General features: G+C 30.7%; 2 protein-coding genes across 4 annotated transcripts in view; both read left to right on the forward strand.

The window, feature by feature from the left end:
• Window positions 1–23,195, forward strand: part of LOC111636643 (flocculation protein FLO11-like) — a 93,831-nt gene that overhangs the window by 44,127 nt on the left and 26,509 nt on the right. The gene's annotated exons all lie outside the window — the stretch shown is intronic.
• LOC111636644 lies at window positions 7,236–13,430 on the forward strand. 3 transcript variants are annotated; one of them, XM_023381925.1, is made up of 3 exons: window positions 7,236–7,354; window positions 7,709–7,964; window positions 12,588–13,430. In XM_023381925.1, the coding sequence occupies exons 2-3, from the start codon at window positions 7,724–7,726 to the stop codon at window positions 12,872–12,874; spliced, it is 528 nt and encodes a 175-aa protein (XP_023237693.1). In that variant the 5' UTR covers window positions 7,236–7,354; window positions 7,709–7,723; the 3' UTR covers window positions 12,875–13,430. The 3 variants fall into 3 exon arrangements, with proteins under 3 accessions (XP_023237693.1, XP_023237695.1, XP_023237694.1); XM_023381927.1 differs by having other exon boundaries at window positions 7,252–7,338; window positions 7,708–7,964; XM_023381926.1 differs by lacking the exon at window positions 7,236–7,354 and having other exon boundaries at window positions 7,464–7,964.

Below are 23,195 nucleotides of genomic sequence, written 5' to 3' on the forward strand. Positions count from 1 at the left end.
TTTTTTTTTCAAAAGTATTTGTTATATTGAAAAATGATCTTGAAATATTACTGAATTAGTTTCATATGATATAGAATTCTGTTTTAATAAATTTTGAAGGTAAGTATTTATTATTAGTATTACTTTAATATGAGTGATTATTGATTTTGAGGTATTTGCAATACATTACAATAAAAATATCTGTTTAACACATTGTTCTAGGAGTTTAGGCTTGTAGTAAGATATTCTAAAAAGTTCAGGAAAACTGATTTTTTGGCTTCGACATGCTCTAAATAAAAGTAAATCTTTCGAAAATTCACAAGTTTAACGTCAATTTATGAAGGTAATAAAATTTTAAACTATATTGATGAGTTTATAAAATATAAAACTCTGATGAACCATGTTATTCCACGAACAATTTTTGAAAGGTTTTTATAAATTTTATCAGGTTCATTCTATAAGTATTGTAGTAAAAACCTGTCAATATCTTTTGAATTTAAGTATAATTAGAGCTGTAATTTTTGATACAATCATCAATTTTTGTTACAATTTTTGTTATTATTTTAAATCGCTGTGCTTTAAAAATTGTTATTATTGTAAATTTTCAACCTAATTTTCTAATAAAGAGATAATTATTGATTTCGAGGCATTTATGCTTCACGACGAAAATCTCTGTTTAACACACTGTTCAAGGAGCTTAGATTTCTAGCAGAACATTCTAAAGAGTTCGGTAAACTGATTTTTATAATGAATCTATTATTTTTTTTAATTTAACAGTTAGACATAAAAAATCAGCAAGACTTGACAATGATTTGTACGGTTTATATCTATCATATGAAAAAACAAATTTTAAGGAATTACAATTGTGAGGGACGAACAGACCCACAATAAAGTGTTATTTTAAATTTTAATTATTGGAAAATTTAATCGGTTAAATTCGAGCGTTTTATCGAGTTAGGCTAAAAGCCATAAAAATTATTTCCCACGGAGTTTGTTCCTTGTTGAGTCGGATCAAGTTAGTCAGGGATGTGTCACCAGGAACTTTTGATGGAGAAGACATATTGGACGTGCGACCGTTAAAGGCCATCACCTGACCTCATGGAAAAAACCCAAGAGGAATGAAGAAGAGAAAAGAAAAAAAGACCCCGAGGTCAGNACAGTAAAAGTAGGCCGAGTTCGATCAGTCATAACTGATGTGTCAAATAGGTTTGCCGGCAAGATTGGGCCCTAGTTTGTCTTCTAATTTAATGAGTAAACAATAAAGTCAATTTTGAGTTTTGCACTTTAAACATCATTTTACTGATTTATTATTACTGACTTATTCAGTATTAGAAACATTAAAAATTTTTTTAAAAAATCGAGAATTAGTCCAACAAAATAACTTTGTTTCGATTAACATTTATATCCGTCAATTGACTAGTGTATCTTTAATATCCGCAGCCTAAAATAAACCAAATTCAGATTTCTTTAAAAGAGAAATATTTTTGAATAGTAGAATAATAGAATAGTTTTCGTAATATCAAAATAATATTTTTGATATTACGAAAACGATTGACTTTTGTATTGTAGTCACGTAACGGAAAACTTCATTGGTGGCCTTCAATAGCAGAATAATAACTTTACAAAATCAATATCTTTAATACATCTGATTTTTAGTTTAACATATTCAAATAATAATCTAAATTTTTTAATTATTCCTTTATTAACATTCCTATACAAAACAATCCATTGAAGTAAAAATTCGTAAAACAATTTCGTTTTAATTTTAAATTTGTCACTCCACTCATCCGAAGATCTACGAAAGGGACTGCAGTTGCTTGAAACAAATCTGTATCAACACAGAATCAGAAAAGGAGAAATTGCACTGTTCTCAGTCCATGTTCTAGAAACGATTAATACCCTTGAATATTCTGGCACTCGAAGCCAAGTGACTCGAGTACTCAATTGCAACGGATATAACTTCGACATGTTTTTATACTACTATAAAATTCCTGCTACAATTATTTAAGCTCTAATAGATATTGATAAATCTGTTAAATGTGTATTGAATTGTAGATACGTTTTATTAACTTAATATCTATATATTGAAGCGAAATAAGTTATATTTTAAAAAATATAATAAATAAAACCCAAATATAACGGATCGTCACAAAAAAAGAATTTTGGATAATTTTTGTTAAAATAAATTATCGTTATATCGCGACTATCGTCCGTTGTATCGAAAACTCCATTATTATACGGCAGAATCACGTTAGAACGGATCTCGATGATGAACCGGGAGTAAGTATATGCAATTCGCTGAGGACTTCTAAGGTCTACATGCTAAATTAATGTAGTTTTGCTTCGTTTCAACGGATCTGTTATCGCGAATATACGGGGATCCTATTGTATATAGCAGTATCGACTTGCCCATTACTGTATATTAATCTTGTGGACAAGAGGAAACTATGTAGTGAACAAAATTTCAGTTGCAAAATATTCAAGCCACTTTTATTGAAGTGGTAGAAACATTACCTCTGTCTATTTCTTTTATGATGTTTTGCTTAGCTGTGCACAACAAATCTATGATTGGTGGTTCGTAGGAAAAACAAAATCTTCCAGCGTTTAAAGAGTGGGATTTTTTTATTAACTGTTTTTTATTAACTTTATTTATATATTATTATTAACTTTGATCTTTTTCAGTAAACTAAAACAAAAATTTTGACATTATAGAACATGTGAAATACTGTTTAAACATTATGATCAAATGTGTTATTCGCAATTATTCATTAAAAAATTATTCAGAAATGATTCTTATTGCTAACAAGGAGAGGGCCAGATGTTTGGATCTCCGATTAGAACGAATTGTGATGAGCATGTAGCCTTAAACACAAACAGCTTCCTTGTGTAAATAATAGGATTCACTTTTCAAGCGTTTACAAAAATTGAGTGTTTACCTTATGTCTTTGGAAGTTTCGTGTCTCTGAGCAGCAATAGATAAGACACTAGGGACTATAATTAGAAAAATTCGAACCATCAGAACTTTAGTTTAGCTTTTTTTATGTGTAACATTATTGTTTTATTATTTTACCACAGTATTGGTATTATTATTCTTGACACTTAGAGCGTATAAAACGAGATATAAAATTGTGACGTCATTCCTTGTTTAGCGAAAACAAGCCTCTGTAGATTTAATTCTTTTACATCGTTAAACAAAACGTTTTTTTCACATTTTTCACGTATTTTATATACTATTTCCTTACAAGAGAATATGCTTAAGACGTTACTGAGCATGAACGAAAAGGGCAATTTGATATGGAAATGCTGTAGCACATTCCCAGCGTTTTATGTTTTGAATTGTTAATACTGTAGACAATTTCCTCGTGCGATCGTGTTTGTTACGTTTTAAATTTCACATTGCCACCACATGTGAGTAGTAGTGGTTTGGGCCATACTGATCACAAAATTAATTTCAGATGTTGATTAAATTAAAATTGCAAATAAAAATTTGTTGAATAGAATTATTTCAGATCACAAAATTAATGTTTTGAGTAAATTACTATCGAATAAATTAAAATTACAATAATTGTATAAAATAATATAACACCAAAACGAATTTTTTCAATTTTTATCATCAATACAATCTGAAATTAATTTTGTGATCAGTATGGCCCAAACTACTACTACTCATGTGAGAAATAAATATGAAGAAAATTTAGAAATAATAGGCTAATGGTAACGAACTATTATTTATTGTGGCATTGTCATAATTCCGGGCTGTAATTTTAATCATAGGCTATTTATTATTTGTTTAATTTCAAATATATGCTCTCAACCTCATATTAGTAGTCTTGCCCCTGTACGACATACTTTTCCGTTAGCAATAGTCTTGCCGATCACCCTTTCAGGAGAAAATTTTCGAATTGAAATAACGTGACTTCCGGTTTGCATCGGAAGTTCGTATATTAATCAGTGCCTGCTTCCCCGAACTTTTCTATATTGGTTTTGGATTACACGTCATTAAGTCATTTCTCGACATTAATAATTTTCTTTTTTGTTGAGACTGATTCTTTCTCTTCGCACACTTGCTACTTTTCTTGCACACTTGCTACTTTTTAATATCCATTCGATACGCTACTTGAAGAATGCATTCCACGAATCTTATTTGACAACGAAGAGTCGATAGACCAAATGAAAAAGTTTCTTCATTACATTGTCTCAGTTTAATGTTAGGTAGATCGTTTATTTGGCTGGATGTGTCATTACGTACGTAATATTTTTGAGTCTGTTTATTTGATGATAAAGCATTACAGACCTTAGTAACGACTATGGTTTCGATAAATTCGGGATTTACCTTTAAAGTAAAATTATTATATATAATTCTGGTACTTTGTATCTCACAAATTTGGTTTTTGATGCGAATAAATTCATACAGACTTTCCTCGTCGGTTTCTTTTACGAAGCGAAAATGAATTCGTCTTCAATATCTGGTAGAACTAGGTCTAAAATTTTGCCATAAAATTTTTTTTTTCATTTTTGTCGTAAGCAAAAGTTTGTATATGTACCAAAGACGACGTCGTAATTATATTAGCGTCTTCGAAATTTTCTTCCGAAGCTTCCGAAGCTTGTATCGACTCTTCCTCCACTGCCGTCCAAACCCCATTTGTAAACCTTAGTAATATTCTTCAAATTAATTTATCTTCTAAAACTCTCTTTAATACATCTGTTATAGTGATAAAAAGACCTTCTGTCATTAGGCCCACTAAAGCTGAAAGTTTATATCAGTTTTATCTTCTGTAATAGTAGTAGCAGCATCTGGTGGATAACGGGCTTTCTTAGCTTTCTTAATGCTGTTGTAAGAAGAATAAATATTAACTCCTTTTTTATAGCACTTTGCCGTAACATTATATATTGCGATTTAATTAACTTCGTGGAGGTAATTAAAGCTTCCTCGGGATAATACATATTGTGTTGTACTGATGATCGATTATATGGTTTTTTTCAATCTGCCGTCGCTGGTTTTGGAGATTACATAATACTTTTTACTATGTCACCTGCTTCTCTTTTTCTAGATAATGTTAATTTTATCTCGGCAGCATAAGTAATTTCATTCGAGTTACGATCATCAATGATTCCTTGAACTTTTTTCATTTTTGCTCTCGGTCCAGTTTTCGAAAAATCCTTTTTTCGACGGCCCATTATTCACTTTTGTGCTGTCGCACGGCTTGCACTAGTTTGTGCAAATTGACATTTTCGATAATTATCCGATCATTGAGCCATAAACGATTTTTTATTGAAAAACGTTTGATATTTCGATTACATCTCTTCTATCTAAAATTATTCGACCTGACTCATTTTCCATAACTTGACTAGGATTTGTTAAATTAAACTTTTCTTTAATGTAGCATACGATAATGTTTTGTGATTCGAATGACCCGCTTATCATTTTATTTTTTTCTCCCCCGAAAATCGGCTACTCTAATTCCTGTATTATAGTCAGTGATTTCAACATATAATCAGACTTATTGAATATTATAAAACACATGAACTTTATTTCTGAGAATCTGTTTTACTGCTGTAAACGAACGTTTTCAACATCACTAACAGGTCATCGTCAGGTTACCAATTTTCTAAAACGTTTTCAATCGTTCTATATTTGAATGGATATGCAATAACAAATTCGAATTTGAAACGGTTCAAATATTTTGTTAAAAAATCGAAATATACAAAATACAACTACTGTAATCGTATAAATACATAAAACTGACGAATCAAAATAAATAGAGTAGAACAAAATAAAATACAAATACAAATATATTAACATAACATAATTACATCGACCGCGCGCTATGCATCACATTTTACGAGCCCTTCCTGATCATATACTACCGTGCCGATGGTAACACCGTTGCATCCTTTAAACATTTAAACATTTGCTAGTAAGGTTGAATTTATAAATTTCAAACTCTTCTAAACTCAATGCCAGTCGATGAATGCACTGGTGTAACAATTCTGGCCTCAGCCCATTCAACCACCGAACCATCCGTTTGCTCCACTCTGGATAGTGCTGAGAATAGTGTCCGTTGTTTACGTCGTACATATGCTCTTTAAGCCTTTTGTTGAGATTTCTGATGGTGACACCCACATACTCTTTGTTCAAACCGAATTGATCAACTATATATGGTATCTTGTATATGTGAGGGATGCGACGACGAGGGCTCCCCGCAACAGCAAAAGGGAAATTAGTGGTCATGCGACTGGAGAGTTGTTGAATCGTTGTCCCGCCATTTGTGAAACTGTGTGTCCGTTTCCGAACGAACAATAAAGTGTATTGTTCTTAATTAAGGACGACGGCAAGCGATGCTGGATTACTCTCACGTATGGAGATGACGGACCCGAACGCTGACGGCAATGTCGGACCCCCTTTTTCCGTTGTCACCCCTCTTTTATACCTTTCGTCACGTTACTGTTTTTCGCCAATCGCCGATTTTTTTGATAAGTCCACGTGATTCATTTTCGTGTTCCTCAGAGATATGAAACGGCTCCGGGGAAAAAAAATGCTAACATCCTCCTTCAAAAAATTTTGAAAATGAAAGAAATGAAGCGTTTCTTTGTTTAAATAAATGTTCTGAAATTCTAAATTTGTTGTTTAATTTTATTTTATTCGGTCCGACCCTTACAAATATAGAAGTTATATTTTTAATGAAATCACATAACACCCAAAAAAGTTATGGAACTTCTTGCTGGATTTTTTTTCTATTAGATCATGGTTTAAGTAAGTACACAAGTGTGCTTTGCGTATTATATGTAACAGAAGCTAACATTTATAAAAGACAGTTAAAATTTGGTATCTGTTTATAATCGTATATAATAATATTTTACGGAAATATAATCTCAAATATATCAATAATAAGGAGTTTGTTATGATTTATTGTTAACAATTACTACAACAAAAAAATCGAACAGATTCAAGTCCACATTTCACGTTAAAACACAATTTCGTGCATAAAAACTTTATGGTCACTCTAAAATCAAATAGTACAGAAGTTTAAAAATTATCGATTCATAAAAGAATAATTATACTTTGTTTTCATTCAATTAAAACTTAGATTTTGAATTATGCAAATGATTAATTTTTGTTTATATAATAAAAAATTTAAAACGTAAAATAATTTATTTAAAATAAAAGTATGAATTAATGTAATACTGCTGATGAATAAATTAAGAATTGACGTAAAAAGTTAATTTTAAAATAAAAACATTTTTTTTATATTTACGAAAATAATTTTATTGCATAAGCATTCATAGATATTAGCATTTAAGTTTAATGTGAAAAGTATTCATTCTCGTTGCAATATTACAGATTTTTTATCATTAAATTTTTTATCATTAAATAGTAAGTTTGAATTTTAATTTTTAGAAATATAACTTAGTTTTTCTTATTGAATAATGAAGTATGTTTATTGAAAAAAAGACAGATTATAGAATGGAAAGAGTGCAGTTAGAGTTTTCGTTTAGGCATTTCAACTTAGAATTATTATAATACAAATCATGAATAAAGGACGTATTGTGTTAAAAAGGAAACTATGAAATGCCTGAATAGAGAAAGACATTCTAGACATCAAAATAGAGGACATTTATTCTATACAGTAATCTTACTCCAACTGTACTCTTGCATTCAACTATACTTTTGTTTCTAAGTAAATTTCTTCCAAAAATGTATGGAATACAATGTTAATTTTTATTATAGTATTAAATATCTGAAATGGAACACGGACAGCTGAAATCAACATTTGATAAAGGAGAAAAGAAAAATTCTGACAATGGTAATACATCAGGACGTAAACAAAACAATAGGAATTTTGTTCTGACGCAAATGGCTTCTAAATCTTTAGATATTCCAAACTTAACGTATTCGGTAAAGGAACAAGTAAGTCGATTTGAAAGTTTTCGAACAGAAAAACCTACAACTTATATGAGAAGGTCGTATTCAGCTAAAGATATTGGTGAGTTTTATTCTATATATAAAATAAGATACGTAGGGTTCTTATATTATAATGTTAATGTTATGATTAATAAATGTTTTATTGTGTAACTTTCACTATATTCTATAATTTGTAGAACGTAATGGAGACATTTTATTGATCTGCTGGAATATAATAGGTTTAATGTCGATTGTGTTTACACATGTTAAAAAAGCTCAATATGTTTTAATTTTTGTAAAATATTGAGAACTTAATTAATTTTTGTAACATTTTTCTTCTGTTAAAATTTATTTTTTCTTCCATTTTTGACTCTTCTCTTTTGTGGGTACCATAATTGTCTTTGAAAGTTTCGTGGGTTAGGCAGGGTCACATTAGTATGTGGAGCAACGTAGAGATGGGAAGCAACGTATCCAGAGAAGACCGATAGTGAAAAATTTGGTACCCTTTGCTTAACGGAACACCAGTGAATAGATGAAATCCTATTTGCTTTAATTTAGATTTAAATTGTATATAACGTTAATCAGAATGCAACCCTACCTTTTTAAGTATGTATTAAAGTTATAAAAGTTTTGTTTAATTATTATAAAAGCGATTATTAATTTAAACAATGATTGTTAATACACGTTTGATATCAAAAATGATTAGCATATTTTCGTGTTGGCATAATTCAAGAAGTTAAATTTCAACTTCTAGTTGTATAATATACATATACATATTTATTATTTGTCATTTGGTAATAAGGTCGAAATTAAGATAATATTAAAACTTACATTAACATTTATTTTAAATTTCATTTTTTCAACCCTTTGCATAGTATAGCGCTTCAGTTGCATCATTCAACATCATGTGCTTATGTAAAATACGTTACTTTTTAGTAGTGATGTACTGTACTCCAAACTTAGATACTTTGAGAACGTTTTTCTCAAAGTTCGTTGTAATTGTTTCTTTTGGTAAGTTTGTTGTTATTCGATTTAAACTAGATATTAGTATATGGCATGGGCGTAGCCAGAGTTTTGTTTATGGGGGGGCCTAGTGGAGGCCAACCTGACACAAAATTGAATTATTTCAAATTATTGTTCATTATTGGGCACCGAGCAAGCCGTTCACCTTTTTTTTAGTATTCAAAACTTTTATTTTAGCTTTAGGTGTTTACAAATCGACTCAACACTTTTTCGGCTGTGATTTCCTGGGGGGCACCAGGTTCCCTGGGAGGGGCCGTGCCCACCCAGGCTCCCCCCTTGCTACGCCCATGGTATATGGCAATTGTCAAATGACTAAGAAATTTCGATTCGCTTCTTCCTACAAACTGGAATCTTACATAAAGAGTTAGGAAACATTCCCAGTAAGATTGTTAATCGGAATGATTATATGCGTTATATTTGTACTAATGTTTTAATATCTTTACTCGATGTAAAACAAAGTCGAAATGTACGAAAATTGATTTACATGTAGAAAACAAAATGTCGGACGTGTTCTTCCGTAGTAGTGGGTATTCGATAGAATTAGCCATGATTTGAAAGAGTGGTTTTTAGTCACCGTGCAAGACCATTGAGCTAAAACATACACGAAATAACGTGAAACAAGGAAGTATAATATTTTGTGTGTAAACCACAGGTATAAACGTTGTAGACCCTGAAACTTGATGTCAGACTCAAAACATACAAATTGTAGTAAGCTTATTTCTTTTTGATAATTGTTCAGTATTTTATTGTAATTTTAAGCATAGAATTACGAAATAGAATATCAATTTCACTAAAAATAGTAGTAAAAATGACTGGTGTTCAATTAAGCAAAGAGTACCATAAATTTCCTGGGAAGTTGCCACACAGTTTCGTAGTTTCAGCGTGCTAGATTAACGCCTTAACTGCTTCGTATTGATATTGGTGTAGTTATTAATTAAATAGCTTTTGATAAGGCAATTTTGCATAAACTTTTAAAATATTTTAGGAAAAGTAAAAAAGGAAACTTTCATTAATCATTTTTTTTATTATTGATTTGATTGGAAGTGGCCTCGCCTGCATCATATAGGCCTACGTCACTTTCGGAAGTAACGTGACTTCCGGTACAAACCGGAAGTTCCTGTAAAGTTAATCCGATTTCCTGCCTTAAGCTTTCTATATTAAGTTTCGAATTTCATCTAACTCCTTTCTCGAGATTAAGGAAGAACAGACAGTCAGAGGGAGGACAGTGCAAATTTATAGATCTACAGTTTTTCAAATTACAGTTCAATAATTTTTCTATAAACGCGATATTTACGAGAACATACATCCCATGTAGTATTGCAAAATATAAACACTTGATTATTACATTAAATAAAGGCAATTATTCTCTCACATTACATTTTTTTATTTACCAGTAAAGACGTTATATATCAAGTCTTTCGGGAGTTAAAGCTAGCAAATTTCATCTGATACGGGGCCGTCACAAACTGTAACACTGATCACTTTTCAAATTTTAATATAGACCAGTATTAATTAGTAGTCGTTGAGCATTCTTTCTTCCGAGAAGTTAACGACTACTTTTGGTCGAATTAACTTCACCCTCCAAATGCAACAGTCCATTCTGTGAAGACCACCACTTCTCCCTACAAAAAGTTTATATATATATATAAACTTATTTGTATTAATCTTTGTTCATTTACTTTATATCTTTTTAATTATGTATTCGCGTGAACCTTAATAGTATCTTGGATAACAATCGAAGTTGTAAGAGGAAATTCGCCTATTTTACCAATCTAGGGAACCCCTCTTTTTTAAATTTTAATATCAACTTAAATTAGTTAGAATAAAACGGTTTATTATCCAACTATCAGAAATCTCACAACATGAGATTTCTGATAGCTGAAAAGAAAAGAGGAAGGAGCAACCAAATTATCAAAAATTATAAACGATATATATAGAAATGGAGAATATTGCACCCCCCTTGTTTTCGGCAATGTTTACAAAAAAACTCAGTCAAAGCAATCAATAAACAAACAATGACTAAGAGCAAAGATGAGTCATGTCAACTCAGAGATGACTCTACAAAAGCTCGATGTCATCACCACATAAGAAAACACTGCCTCAGCTACAATGATGACACTGCCAATAAATCATCACTCGATGATGAACTTTCTCATGATGTAAGGGTTTAAAAGGAGAGCTCCAACCAGAGAAAGGCAGTTGAGTTGCAGACCTGTCACAGAAAGAGTTGTTGCGAACGAGTTGGAGTCGCAGTCACAATCAGAGAGACAGAGATCCAGAGAGTGAAACCAGATGAGCACCAGAGCAAGAATGGTTCAAGAAAGGACGACTCAAAAACGAGCAAGCATAAGACTTAAGTGCAGCAAACACCAGAAACCTCCGCAGTCTTGGCCGTCAAGTCCACGTCACAAGAGAAGACATCATGTTTACGGGTATGTTGTGAGTCGTGTAAGTTCGAATACCTCCCCGTTATGCACCCCCTCGTTGTATAGATAAAAATAGGCAAATTTCCGAAATCGGCTTTTATAATTCTGTTTTAAACTTTCGTTTATGTTAATAAATGTCCTTAAATGGATTATATCTGACTCTGCATTCTTCCTCCTGAGAGGTTCATTCCTGGACTTCGGAGTGAATTATACCCTCGCGCCTTAATCATCCATTTCATCTCAAACGGCGGTGTGTCCGATAAAACACACCTGGTGGCAGGACTCACCCAAAAAAGTACGTAATAAATCTTTATGGCTCCCGAAACCCCACAATTCTCCTATCGTACCTAGCAGTATGGTGGCATTCGGATAGGAAAATTACATAATACGAGGTTACCGGCTTGCACAAAATATGTTTTAAGCGGTTTTCGATGGTGCCGAGTTTAAATATTTGGTCCGTTTTTCGCGAAAATTTGATTTGGTTAGCAGATTACCGTTTGGTATGAATGGCACAATTTCATAGATAACATTAGGAAAACATATGATATGATTAATATATTTAAAAATTTTTAAGACAGTTTCAATTAATGTCTATTTGACCAATTACGTACCATTCGAGTATTGCGATAAATATGACGATGATAGGCTGAAATTACCAAACTATTTACATGGTTTTCGCTTTAATGTTTCTTATATTATTGTATTTGATTTATGTAATAAGAAAGATTATCTTACGTAAGGGAGATTATCTTACGGACACCGAATAACTCCAATCTAACACATTTTAAAATTCTTTATTCCTCTACTGTACACAATTTCAAGAATTTTTAAAATGCGTTAAATTGGACACTTGGTGTGATAAACTCTTACGTAAGATAACCTTTGTTATATTATAGTATTTGATTTTTATTTACAAAGAGATAGAAGTACGAAATAATCTAGTAAACTTAATTTTTGCAGTTGTTTTTTACGCCGGATTCATCTGATAGTTATATATAGTTTAATACTTCATATTGTTTTGATCATTGTAGTTTAGTACAGTATTATGCTAATGTGCAAAAATTGAAACAGATATAGAAAGTTATGAATGACAGGCTTTATATAAATAATTTTAACTTTGTTTTGGAATTTTTATTTACAAGACTGAATAGATTTAAATTAGATGATTTTTTTTAAATTTTCATTTGCTTTTTATAAATATAAATGTTTGTTTATATTATTTACTAAAATTTACTATTCCTTTCTCGAAAATTTAGGTCAAATTTCAAGTTTGAGTTACCCTGGACGTATACAGATTAAGAGAGAGGAAACTAGTAAGCAAACACCTAACATAATTAAATGCTCAAGTAGAACTTTACTTAATTCGAAAGAAATGAGAGAAAAATCTGAACAAAAACGAGATGTCGATGTAATTACACATACTACTGAAACTAGTGCTATACACTCAGATGCTGTAGAATCTAAAATGCGAACTTTTAGTCTTCCTAAAATCTTACCTTATTTTCCTATCTTTCCTAACTTACCGCACTCGGAGGAAAGCTAACACTAGTGAAATGACTGAGGCTATGTACGAATCACAGAAAGCAAGAACAGGTAAAATTGAAGCGCAAGAAATTGTTCACCCTTGCTCTATATCAAAATTCGAACACAAATTTCTAACTAACGGTCCTGCTGTAGTTTACGATAAAGCAACATCAACAACAAGAATCTTAGGATTCGGTCGTGGACAACACAATTCTACTACTAACTAAACTGAATCTGAGTTTGAATCCGTTTTTACTGTTAAACCTTTAACACGTGGTTATAAGTTTGAAATAGTTGCCATCTCTAAACAAGAATGTAAAAGTAAATCTATTTGTTCTTCGTCTAAAAATTCAACAGTTGCTACTATCACTAGTCGAGTAAAGCTGACTGTAAAAAAGGAAAGTTCCATTTCTTCCAGTCACATTACAGCTCAAAAATCAAAAGTTGATAGGTCTTCCAGTTGTACTGTACTTGGAGCATTATTGTCAGGTCACAGACACGAAGCATCTATCAGCTCGAAATTGGATGGCAGAAAAGAAACATCTACAACCCCTTCATAATCTATACAAAAATAAGAACATCACCTTCAAGTCCATTCCAGTCTGTACAGAAAATAGAAACTTTTCACAGGACTCCAAGAACATCTGAAATCACAATAAAACTCTTTACTTTCTTTGAGCTAGGAAAAGTGAACGTGCAGTCGAAAATTTGGCGAATTTCTCTATCTGAGCTGCCGTAATGTCAGTTCCTGATATAAATATACAAAACTTGAGTATTTACAGAACTTAGTCTTAAAATAAGCAAAGAGACTAAAACTGAAAATGAAGCTAGACCTATAAGAATGAAGTCCTGGAAAAAGTGAACAAATGGAAGATATTTTGCCTACAAGTAGCGTAGAGAAAGTTTATACTTGAGAATTAACACATTCCGAATCCTGAAAATTTTCCATATTCATTTTAGAGGTAATGTTTTTTTTCCATAAATACAAATAAATTCCGATTATTTAAAAAATTTTTAGATTAAATATTTTAATTTACATATGGATATTTCGTGTTTTTAAAATAATTTTATTACCATATAGAGGAGAAGGTGATATTATGGAACACTGCGGGTATTATGGAACCACCCTGAAAATAATCTTAATTATTTTTTTGTTTTTATTTCAGGATTTTAAAGAAAACTGATTGGGATGAGGTTAAATATCAACTTAACGAACTGAAGAACTTGAATGTTTTTACTCTTGTCACTTATATCTTAATGTCTTTTAACGGTCTTAATGTGAATGTTTTAATATTATTTTTTAATTACAAAAATTTTTACATTTGTCAATTATTATAATCTAAGCAGTTGTATTTCTTTGCTTTTGTAAAAGTGATTTTAGGTGTTTCATAAAACACCTCTACATTCAATTAAAATACGAAGAAAGGAAAGAACAAATCATTGAATTATTTTCGTGTACTCTAAATTCTCTAATGAAAATATTTTATACTTTTATAAATTCTATATTATATACAATAGAGCGTCGTTTATCCGAAAGCCGGTTATCCGAAACGTCGGTTAACCGAAAGCATTCCAGTCGGCAAATTTAAATTTCCGCTAGTGCTGTAGCGCTGCAATCTTTGGATATATCTTAGGCTCCTCCAATACTTTTTTTGTTGGTGTGTGTGTTTTAGCTGGCAGCACTGCCACTTTTGTGTAGTGTTTTTCTGAGGACTATGTGTCATGCTGAATCGAACGTTTTTGATACTAGATTAACTTCTAAATTACAATTTTTTTGTTTTTATATTTTTATTTTGTTTGTAAAAAATAAAGAAATAATTTTTAACGATACAATAGCCACGATTATTATTTTTAAAAGTTTTCGTTAGGCTTAACATCGACGAAAATTCAACGCGAAGCGACACGCAACGGAAAAAAATTTCAACACAGGGTAAATTAATACATTTTTTCGTACATGGTCGGTTATCCGAAATATAAGTTATCCGAACAACCCCAGTCTCCAATTGATTTGGATAAACGACGCTCTACTGTACATGTATTTAAAATTTTTCTGTTCAACCTCATCCACATCAGAAAATAAATAAAAACATTAAGTATAATAATTTTTTAAAGTTTTTCTAAATATTTTTCTTAAATGTTTAAAGACTGAAGATAGAATTAAAAACTCAACGTTTTATTGGAAGCATAGGTGTTCCTGGTATGCAAATTAAAGCATTCTTTTCAGCTGCCAATGCGTTTGTTCATTAAATATTACATTATATATTAATAAACATTTTATTTTTATGATGATGTTGGGTAAAATACACATATATTTTAGTTTAAAACGTTATAAATTTGTGATTGTCACACAGTAGAAGAGACTGAATGAGAGAACAAATTATATCAAAATTTACGATATAGCATTTTGATGGCTATCACAAACAGCTTCTGTAACTAAAATACCGAGATACAATATGAAGACGTCTGTTAAGTTACTCATAGTGCTAGAGTTGCTGAGATTTGTTGCCTACTATCATAAAGTAAAATGCTAAATTTCTAAATGTATTTAAGGTTAGTGACAAAGTACTTTTTTCTAATTCCAGTTCAAGTGACATTTGAAATACTCGCAGACTTCTTTCAATCTTAGGTTTACCCCTGATCCAAATACTTTTTTACTGTTTTATCACTCGACTGGAGTGAATCATAATTTAAAAATAGTGTTAAGATTTGAATAATTTATTCGCTTCTTATATAATCAAGTTATATATTCAGTAATTTGAGCAATTTGAAGTGATTGTATTTTTATTTCCGTGCTGCTACTCTGTTAACGGGATACGAGTTGTAACTTTAATCCGATGCGTGATATCATCCCAAGTGCAAGGAGCTCGCTATTGCTCGCAGCAAAGCGCACTTTTGGAAACCAATATATTTCGTATACTGCGAAGGGTGGCATGTACAGGAATGCTTCCTTTGACTTTTTTGCTCTTATAATTCTGAGGGATGCGAAACCATTCATTCAGAGCTTGGATCTTACCCGTTGCTGTACATATCGACTGGTGTCCCGTTAACAGAAAAATACCTATTCCGTATTGATATTGAAGTAATAACATTTTACAAAATTTCTATCAAGTTATTCAACTATACGTTATAAAACAAAACTACTAAATTTACGTTTTCTCTACTGCATAATGTGCCACATGTCATAAATGTTATTTACTGCACTACTGTGTTTGAAATTAAAGTGCATCACTCTGATACTGCAAACTTGTTCACAAAGTGCACCACAAGTCACAATAATATGAAACTGCAAAAAGTTCACGTAAATCTTTCTACCAAGCTGTAACACATGATAAAAATAATTGTACCTCTGTATGGGATTACATTTTATCGTTCATATAGCAGTCCTTACCGGTGTTCGTAAACTATTTAATACAAAACGTCATTTGACAATAAGTTTCCAGGACAAATAATTGTAAAAATGAAAAAATGCTTAGACTTTTTTTTACAATTTTTAACGTTTGAATAATGAGGCGGCGTAGCAGTCTCTGAAAAAGGTCGACTCCACTAGAGGGCATTTTATTTTCTGTTGTATAAACAAAGAAAATTATCCGGTTCAGTTACAAAAATACTTCATTTCAGATTCTGAATATATCTCTCGCACATAGTATTATTTTGAATTAATCGCGTTGACTGGTTACTCTTTATTAACAATTATTAAAAAATCGGTTAATCAAAAAATTTAGCTTATTGTGCAAACCTATAAACTTTTACTGATTTAACTTCGAAAATACGTAGCTAAAAATACGCTGCTACCATATTAAGTTATAACACAAAACTTTACAATGCTTAGTTTAAAAAAAACCAACGAAATCTGTAATTATAAACTATTTAACAGAATTGTTTCGAATCTTTTCGATTGGCATGTCAAACGGAAGCAAGCTTATTAGGTGGGTCAGAAAAATTTCATTTATTTCATATACAGTAAAAGTAGGCCGAGTTCGATCAGTCATAACTGATGTGTCAAATAGGTTTGCCGGCAAGATTGGGCCCTAGTTTGTCTTCTAATTTAATGAGTAAACAATAAAGTCAATTTTGAGTTTTGCACTTTAAACATCATTTTACTGATTTATTATTACTGACTTATTCAGTATTAGAAACATTAAAAATTTTTTTAAAAAATCGAGAATTAGTCCAACAAAATAACTTTGTTTCGATTAACATTTATATCCGTCAATTGACTAGTGTATCTTTAATATCCGCAGCCTAAAATAAACCAAATTCAGATTTCTTTAAAAGAGAAATATTTTTGAATAGTAGAATAATAGAATAGTTTTCGTAATATCAAAATAATATTTTTGATATTACGAAAACGATTGACTTTTGTATTGTAGTCACGTAACGGAAAACTTCATTGGTGGCCTTCAATAGCAGAATAATAACTTTACAAAATCAATATCTTTAATACATCTGATTTTTAGTTTAACATATTCAAATAATAATCTAAATTTTTTAATTATTCCTTTATTAACATTCCTATACAAAACAATCCATTGAAGTAAAAATTCGTAAAACAATTTCGTTTTAATTTTAAATTTGTCACTCCACTCATCCGAAGATCTACGAAAGGGACTGCAGTTGCTTGAAACAAATCTGTATCAACACAGAATCAGAAAAGGAGAAATTGCACTGTTCTCAGTCCATGTTCTAGAAACGATTAATACCCTTGAATATTCTGGCACTCGAAGCCAAGTGACTCGAGTACTCAATTGCAACGGATATAACTTCGACATGTTTTTATACTACTATAAAATTCCTGCTACAATTATTTAAGCTCTAATAGATATTGATAAATCTGTTAAATGTGTATTGAATTGTAGATACGTTTTATTAACTTAATATCTATATATTGAAGCGAAATAAGTTATATTTTAAAAAATATAATAAATAAAACCCAAATATAACGGATCGTCACAAAAAAAGAATTTTGGATAATTTTTGTTAAAATAAATTATCGTTATATCGCGACTATCGTCCGTTGTATCGAAAACTCCATTATTATACGGCAGAATCACGTTAGAACGGATCTCGATGATGAACCGGGAGTAAGTATATGCAATTCGCTGAGGACTTCTAAGGTCTACATGCTAAATTAATGTAGTTTTGCTTCGTTTCAACGGATCTGTTATCGCGAATATACGGGGATCCTATTGTATATGGCAGTATCGACTTGCCCAATACTGTATATTAATCTTGTGGACAAGAGGAAACTATGTAGTGAACAAAATTTCAGTTGCAAAATATTCAAGCCACTTCTTATTGAAGTAGTACCTCTGTCTATTCAGAAAATCTAAAGATTTTCGTTTTCTTTTATGTTGTTTTGCTTACCTGTATACAACAAATCTATGATTGGTGGTTCGTAGAGAAAGCAAAACGAAAAACTGAACAAACCTACTCGAACAGAAATCCATACAAAATCTAGACGAAATGTTCAAATACACAACGTAAAAATGATTAAAAAATGAATTTTGTATTATCTTTGTGTTTATCTTTCGTAAATGGAGTATATAAAACGATGACTTTGACGAAACAAAAGATGATTGAGACGAAGTAAAACAATAAAAGACCGTAATAGCAAAAGACTGCGGTCTGGCAATCGTATAAACTAGTCCATGGTAACGGGAGTTCGTTATAAAAACGTGTTGCAGTGAATGAGGTTTGTTATTCTTTCGGATGGACTGACGTTAGCCGTCCGTAATAAATCCAGGTCTGTTATATCAAGGTGTCAATACGTAGCTATTACTTATTGACAAGTCTTCATAAATTTTAAATAACATAACTGAAAATTAATGTTTTTCATAAACGCTGCATTTTCTGGAAAATTTGGATTCTAAGTCGAATTTATATAAAGTTTCATAGTATCATATGAGGTGTTCTTCACCAGTTCTTCGTATTTTATGGTTTAATCTATGATTGGCACGAAAAGACATCTCAATATTTAGAAAAAAATTTCAAAACTATAAATAAGTCGACAGAAGTCAATTACTTAGCTAAGAAATAGATTAAATTTATATTTAGAACGCAATATAAACAATAATATTTGTTTACGTCTAGACATTTCTGGATCAGTTCATAGGGGATCATATTATAAATTAATGAATATGAATCAACAACTGAAACTTTGATCAAAGTTTACTTGTAGTATATAATCAATTAAATTTGTCTATAAAAAACACACAATTTTTAATAACAATAAATTTGAAATGCTAAAATATTTTTATTTTATTTGTAGAAGCTTTTATAAATTTGTACTTGACTCAATCGCCTTGTATCAAGCAAAATATTAAATTAAGAACAATTAAAATACATAGATATAAATATTTAAATCCTAGAAATAAAATCAGATGCTTTTAAGCAATTTACATAACACACTTACTAGCGAAGACACTAATGCAGTTTCAGTCATGTGACTTCAACACAAACACTGAAATCAATCGTTTGCGTAATATTCTATTCAAAAATATTCTCTCTTTTAAGAAAATCTGCATTTGGTTTATTTAACGAAATATCTTGCAATAGAAACACGAAATATAATCTTAATCTACACCTAAAATTCTTCGTATTTTCATTATGACCTTCGATAGTTAAAACATGTATCCTGGTTACAGAAATTATAGTTTGTGCATGGTATGTTTTCTACGTCCAATTCTCACGTCCTTAGAGATATTCGGAATTACGTTAGCGAATTGTGACTGTAATCAATCTGCAGAAAAGTAAAAATATTTGTCAAAATTATATCGTTTGTACCAAACTGCTATAGAGATATTTCTGTGGACTAACATAATACTTTCTGCTCAAGAGATAACAGACAATTTGTTGTGTGTCCGATGGATCCAAATGTTTCCTAAAAGTCAAATATTTGTAAAATTTATTTTAATTACATTTGGTATATTTTTATCTTTTCAATTTAGTTTGTTTAAAAGGAAAAAACTATATTTTCCTAGAAATAACTGTGGATATAAAGGAGAAGAAAAAATAGCAGATAAGATTCAAATATTTTTTATAGCTGGACTTACACTTTTATTTTTCTCAATAATCACAGTTATTACCGTACTTGATTTTCTTCTGTATCCTACATTAAAACAAATTACTGATTCAAAGTTTGAAATGTCATTCTGTAATCTGAATATCACATTAGTGGGCATTTACATAATTGGACAATTAGATTGTTGTATTATGTTTTTCGGTGCGTGTGCCGTTATGCTTTCGAAGAGATTCAATTATTTATCTGATGTAGTCGAGGAACTGACAAAAGAAGAAAATTTCCTTAAAACTAAAATTGAAAGCTTGATTCAAATTCATTGGGATTTATGGACTTATATACAAGAAGTAAATCTAGTATGTGAAGCATACATTCCAGCAGTGTACTGTTTTGGAATATATCAGACAAGTTTCTTATTCTGCGCTTTATTTTTCTTTGACCTTGATTACATAATGCGTTTTGCATTTGCTATTGTTTTAACATGTTTCATTGTCGTCACTACGGTTTTAACATTCCAACTATCTCGGTTCACATCTTTGGTAAGTTAAACTTAAACCTATTGTGTCTTATTAACTAGGGGAACCCGGGGCGGAATGGGAAAAGCGATTTACATATGAAAGAGAGGTGAGGGAATTGTGTTGCTTCTTGTCCTACACTCAGACTGAGACAACACGTCAGTGTGAATACTTGGTTACCGAGATTCGCTTTGTCGTTCATCAATAAAACCTTGCGTCGTGATTTTTAGATGAAATTACAAATGTATCAACATTAAAACAATAAAAGTGTATGGTATATTTTATAATTTAACCAAATTTATATAGTCTAGTTTATTAATGATTTCTTTGTTTGTGTTTTTAGAATGAAATAACGCAAAAAATAATCATAAAGTTTTTCTCTACTTGATTTTTAGAAGCATGTGCTTTGGACACAACGGGTGGGGCACAATGGGACGGTTTTCCCGTAAAGGAAAAGTAAAAGGAAAAGTAAAAGGAAAAGTGAAAAAAAAACTCTAGTAAAAAAGAACAAGGAGACGATTACTCGGAAGGAGATGATACGACTTGCCTTTACTGCACCAAGGCTTACTCACAGTCGATTGAGGGTTGATGTTCGTGTGTCGCATGCAAAAAATGGGCTCATATGTATTGTGTGGGTTTTGACAGCGACGATGACGATTCCGTGCTGGTTTGCAACTTTTGTAAGCAACAAGACTATTTTTTTTTCTAATATTTGAGCACTAATCTCATACCCCATTCTACCTCGAGTGCAGGGCGGAATGGGATGTGGGCAAGCTTTTTTATAATGATTTATTTTTCATACAGAATTATTGATAAAATTTTTTGATCTAATTTAAATACTTATGTGCCAAATATAATAAATAAAGGATATAATATAATATTTTTGTTATTTTTCTTTTATTGTTGGAATAATTTTAACTTTTTCGTTAGCTATCCCATTCCGCTCCGGGTTCCCCTAATTGTTATAAANTATATAGGCCTACACATACATATACATATATTCTTTAAATTAAATATCCTCTATATATATATATATAGAGGATATTTAACTTAAAGATTTGTCCAAATCCTTAAACTAAATATTCCCTATTAATCTTCATTTTACAAGCCACCTTCTTATAAAATTAAGATTAAAGATCTAATACAATAAGATGTCTTGTTTCATTAAATGATCGACTCAATTAAATGCAATGCTTACTAAAATATAGGGCAGATACATTGAATAAATTGTGATATGAAAAACTTGACATAATAATTTAAATGATATTTAAGTAATGTTTTTCTATCTCGTTGTTCTTTTCTTCTAAAGCATTAAACTCGTTAAGAACCTCTGTTTTCACTTCGAACATATATTAACGTAATTTTTTAAAGAAAACAAATCACTGATATTTCAGTTAGTAAAAATATTTAAATGTAAATAATTTACTAATTGAAACCTAACGTCATTTGTTTTCCTAAAATGATTTTATTAATTAACGTATGTTTGAAGCAAATGTCGAGCAAACGTTGGGCAAGGAGCTGTTTGTATTTAAGGCTATCGTATCGCGCAAAATTTATTTGGTTTGCATTTCGAATCATGTATTTTTTTTATTAATTCCAATATTAAATATGACAACCATGCAATTGTTGTTTATGACATTAATTTTAATTATTCAAGTTGTATGAAAAGTTCATTGAAATCGATAAATTGTGTTCTGCCGATCTACCGTTAGAAACAAAACTGAAGGTAATTCAAATAAATTTATTTTTATCAAGTTCCAAAAGTTATTACAAGATTTGAAAAAGAATATTTGATTCTAAAAATGACTAATTGATCTGCGTATTTTATTTTGTTTAAAGATTTAAAAATACAATTTTGTTTTTAGGAGATTTGAATAAACAAAAAACTATTGATTTTGTTATTTGAGAATTAGTATCAATAAAAAATTAAATTAGCATTTAGAATGTTATAACAAGTTGTCATGAAAGTCTTCTGACAATTCATTTTAGATATCTGCGTATCGTAAGAAGTTTCAATAGAAAATTGTTCATGTTTAAGCAATAACCTCCATATTCTAGGGGAGGAAGAACCTTTCTGGTTGCTTAAGAAACTAAATCTATATGGCGACGATAAAAATCCTAGGTTTTTTATTTCGACATTCAACGTGAAATTGAATCACAAATCACACTTCGGCAAAGACAGCAAACTGTCGAACTTCAGTACAATGAGAGTCCCTTGCACTATATATTCAGCGATTTCATGATATTAAGGAGCAAATTCGGGCAGAAAAGTAGGAAGTGACGTCAAGAACCGAAGGTAGTTTTGTGTAATATCTTCCAGCGTTTCCAGAGTGGGATTTTTTTATTAACTTTATTCCTATATTATTATTAACTTTGATCTTTTTCAGTAAACTAAAGCAAAAATTTTGACATCATAGAACACGTGAAATACTGTTTAAACATTGTGATCAAATGTGTTATTCGCAATTATTCATTATTAATTAATTACATTATTCAAAAATGATTCTTACTGCTAACAAGGAGAAGGCCAGACGTTTGGATCTCCGATTAGAACGAATTGTGATAAGCATGTAGCCTTAAACACAAACAGCTTCCTTGTCTAAATAATAGGATTCACTTTTCAAGCGTTTACAAAAATTGAGTGTTTACCTTATAAGTCTTTGGAAATTTCATGTCTCTGAGCAGCGATAGATAAGACGCTAGGAATTACAACTAGACGATAAAATTCGAACCATTGGAATTTTAGTTTAAGTTCTTTTTTTGTAACATTATTGTTTTATTATTTTACCACAGCATTGGTATTATTA

Source organism: Centruroides sculpturatus, unplaced genomic scaffold (assembly GCF_000671375.1).
Source record: "Centruroides sculpturatus isolate CEXI.00-Female unplaced genomic scaffold, Cexi_2.0 scaffold685, whole genome shotgun sequence".
Classification (NCBI taxonomy): Eukaryota; Metazoa; Arthropoda; class Arachnida; order Scorpiones; family Buthidae; genus Centruroides; species Centruroides sculpturatus.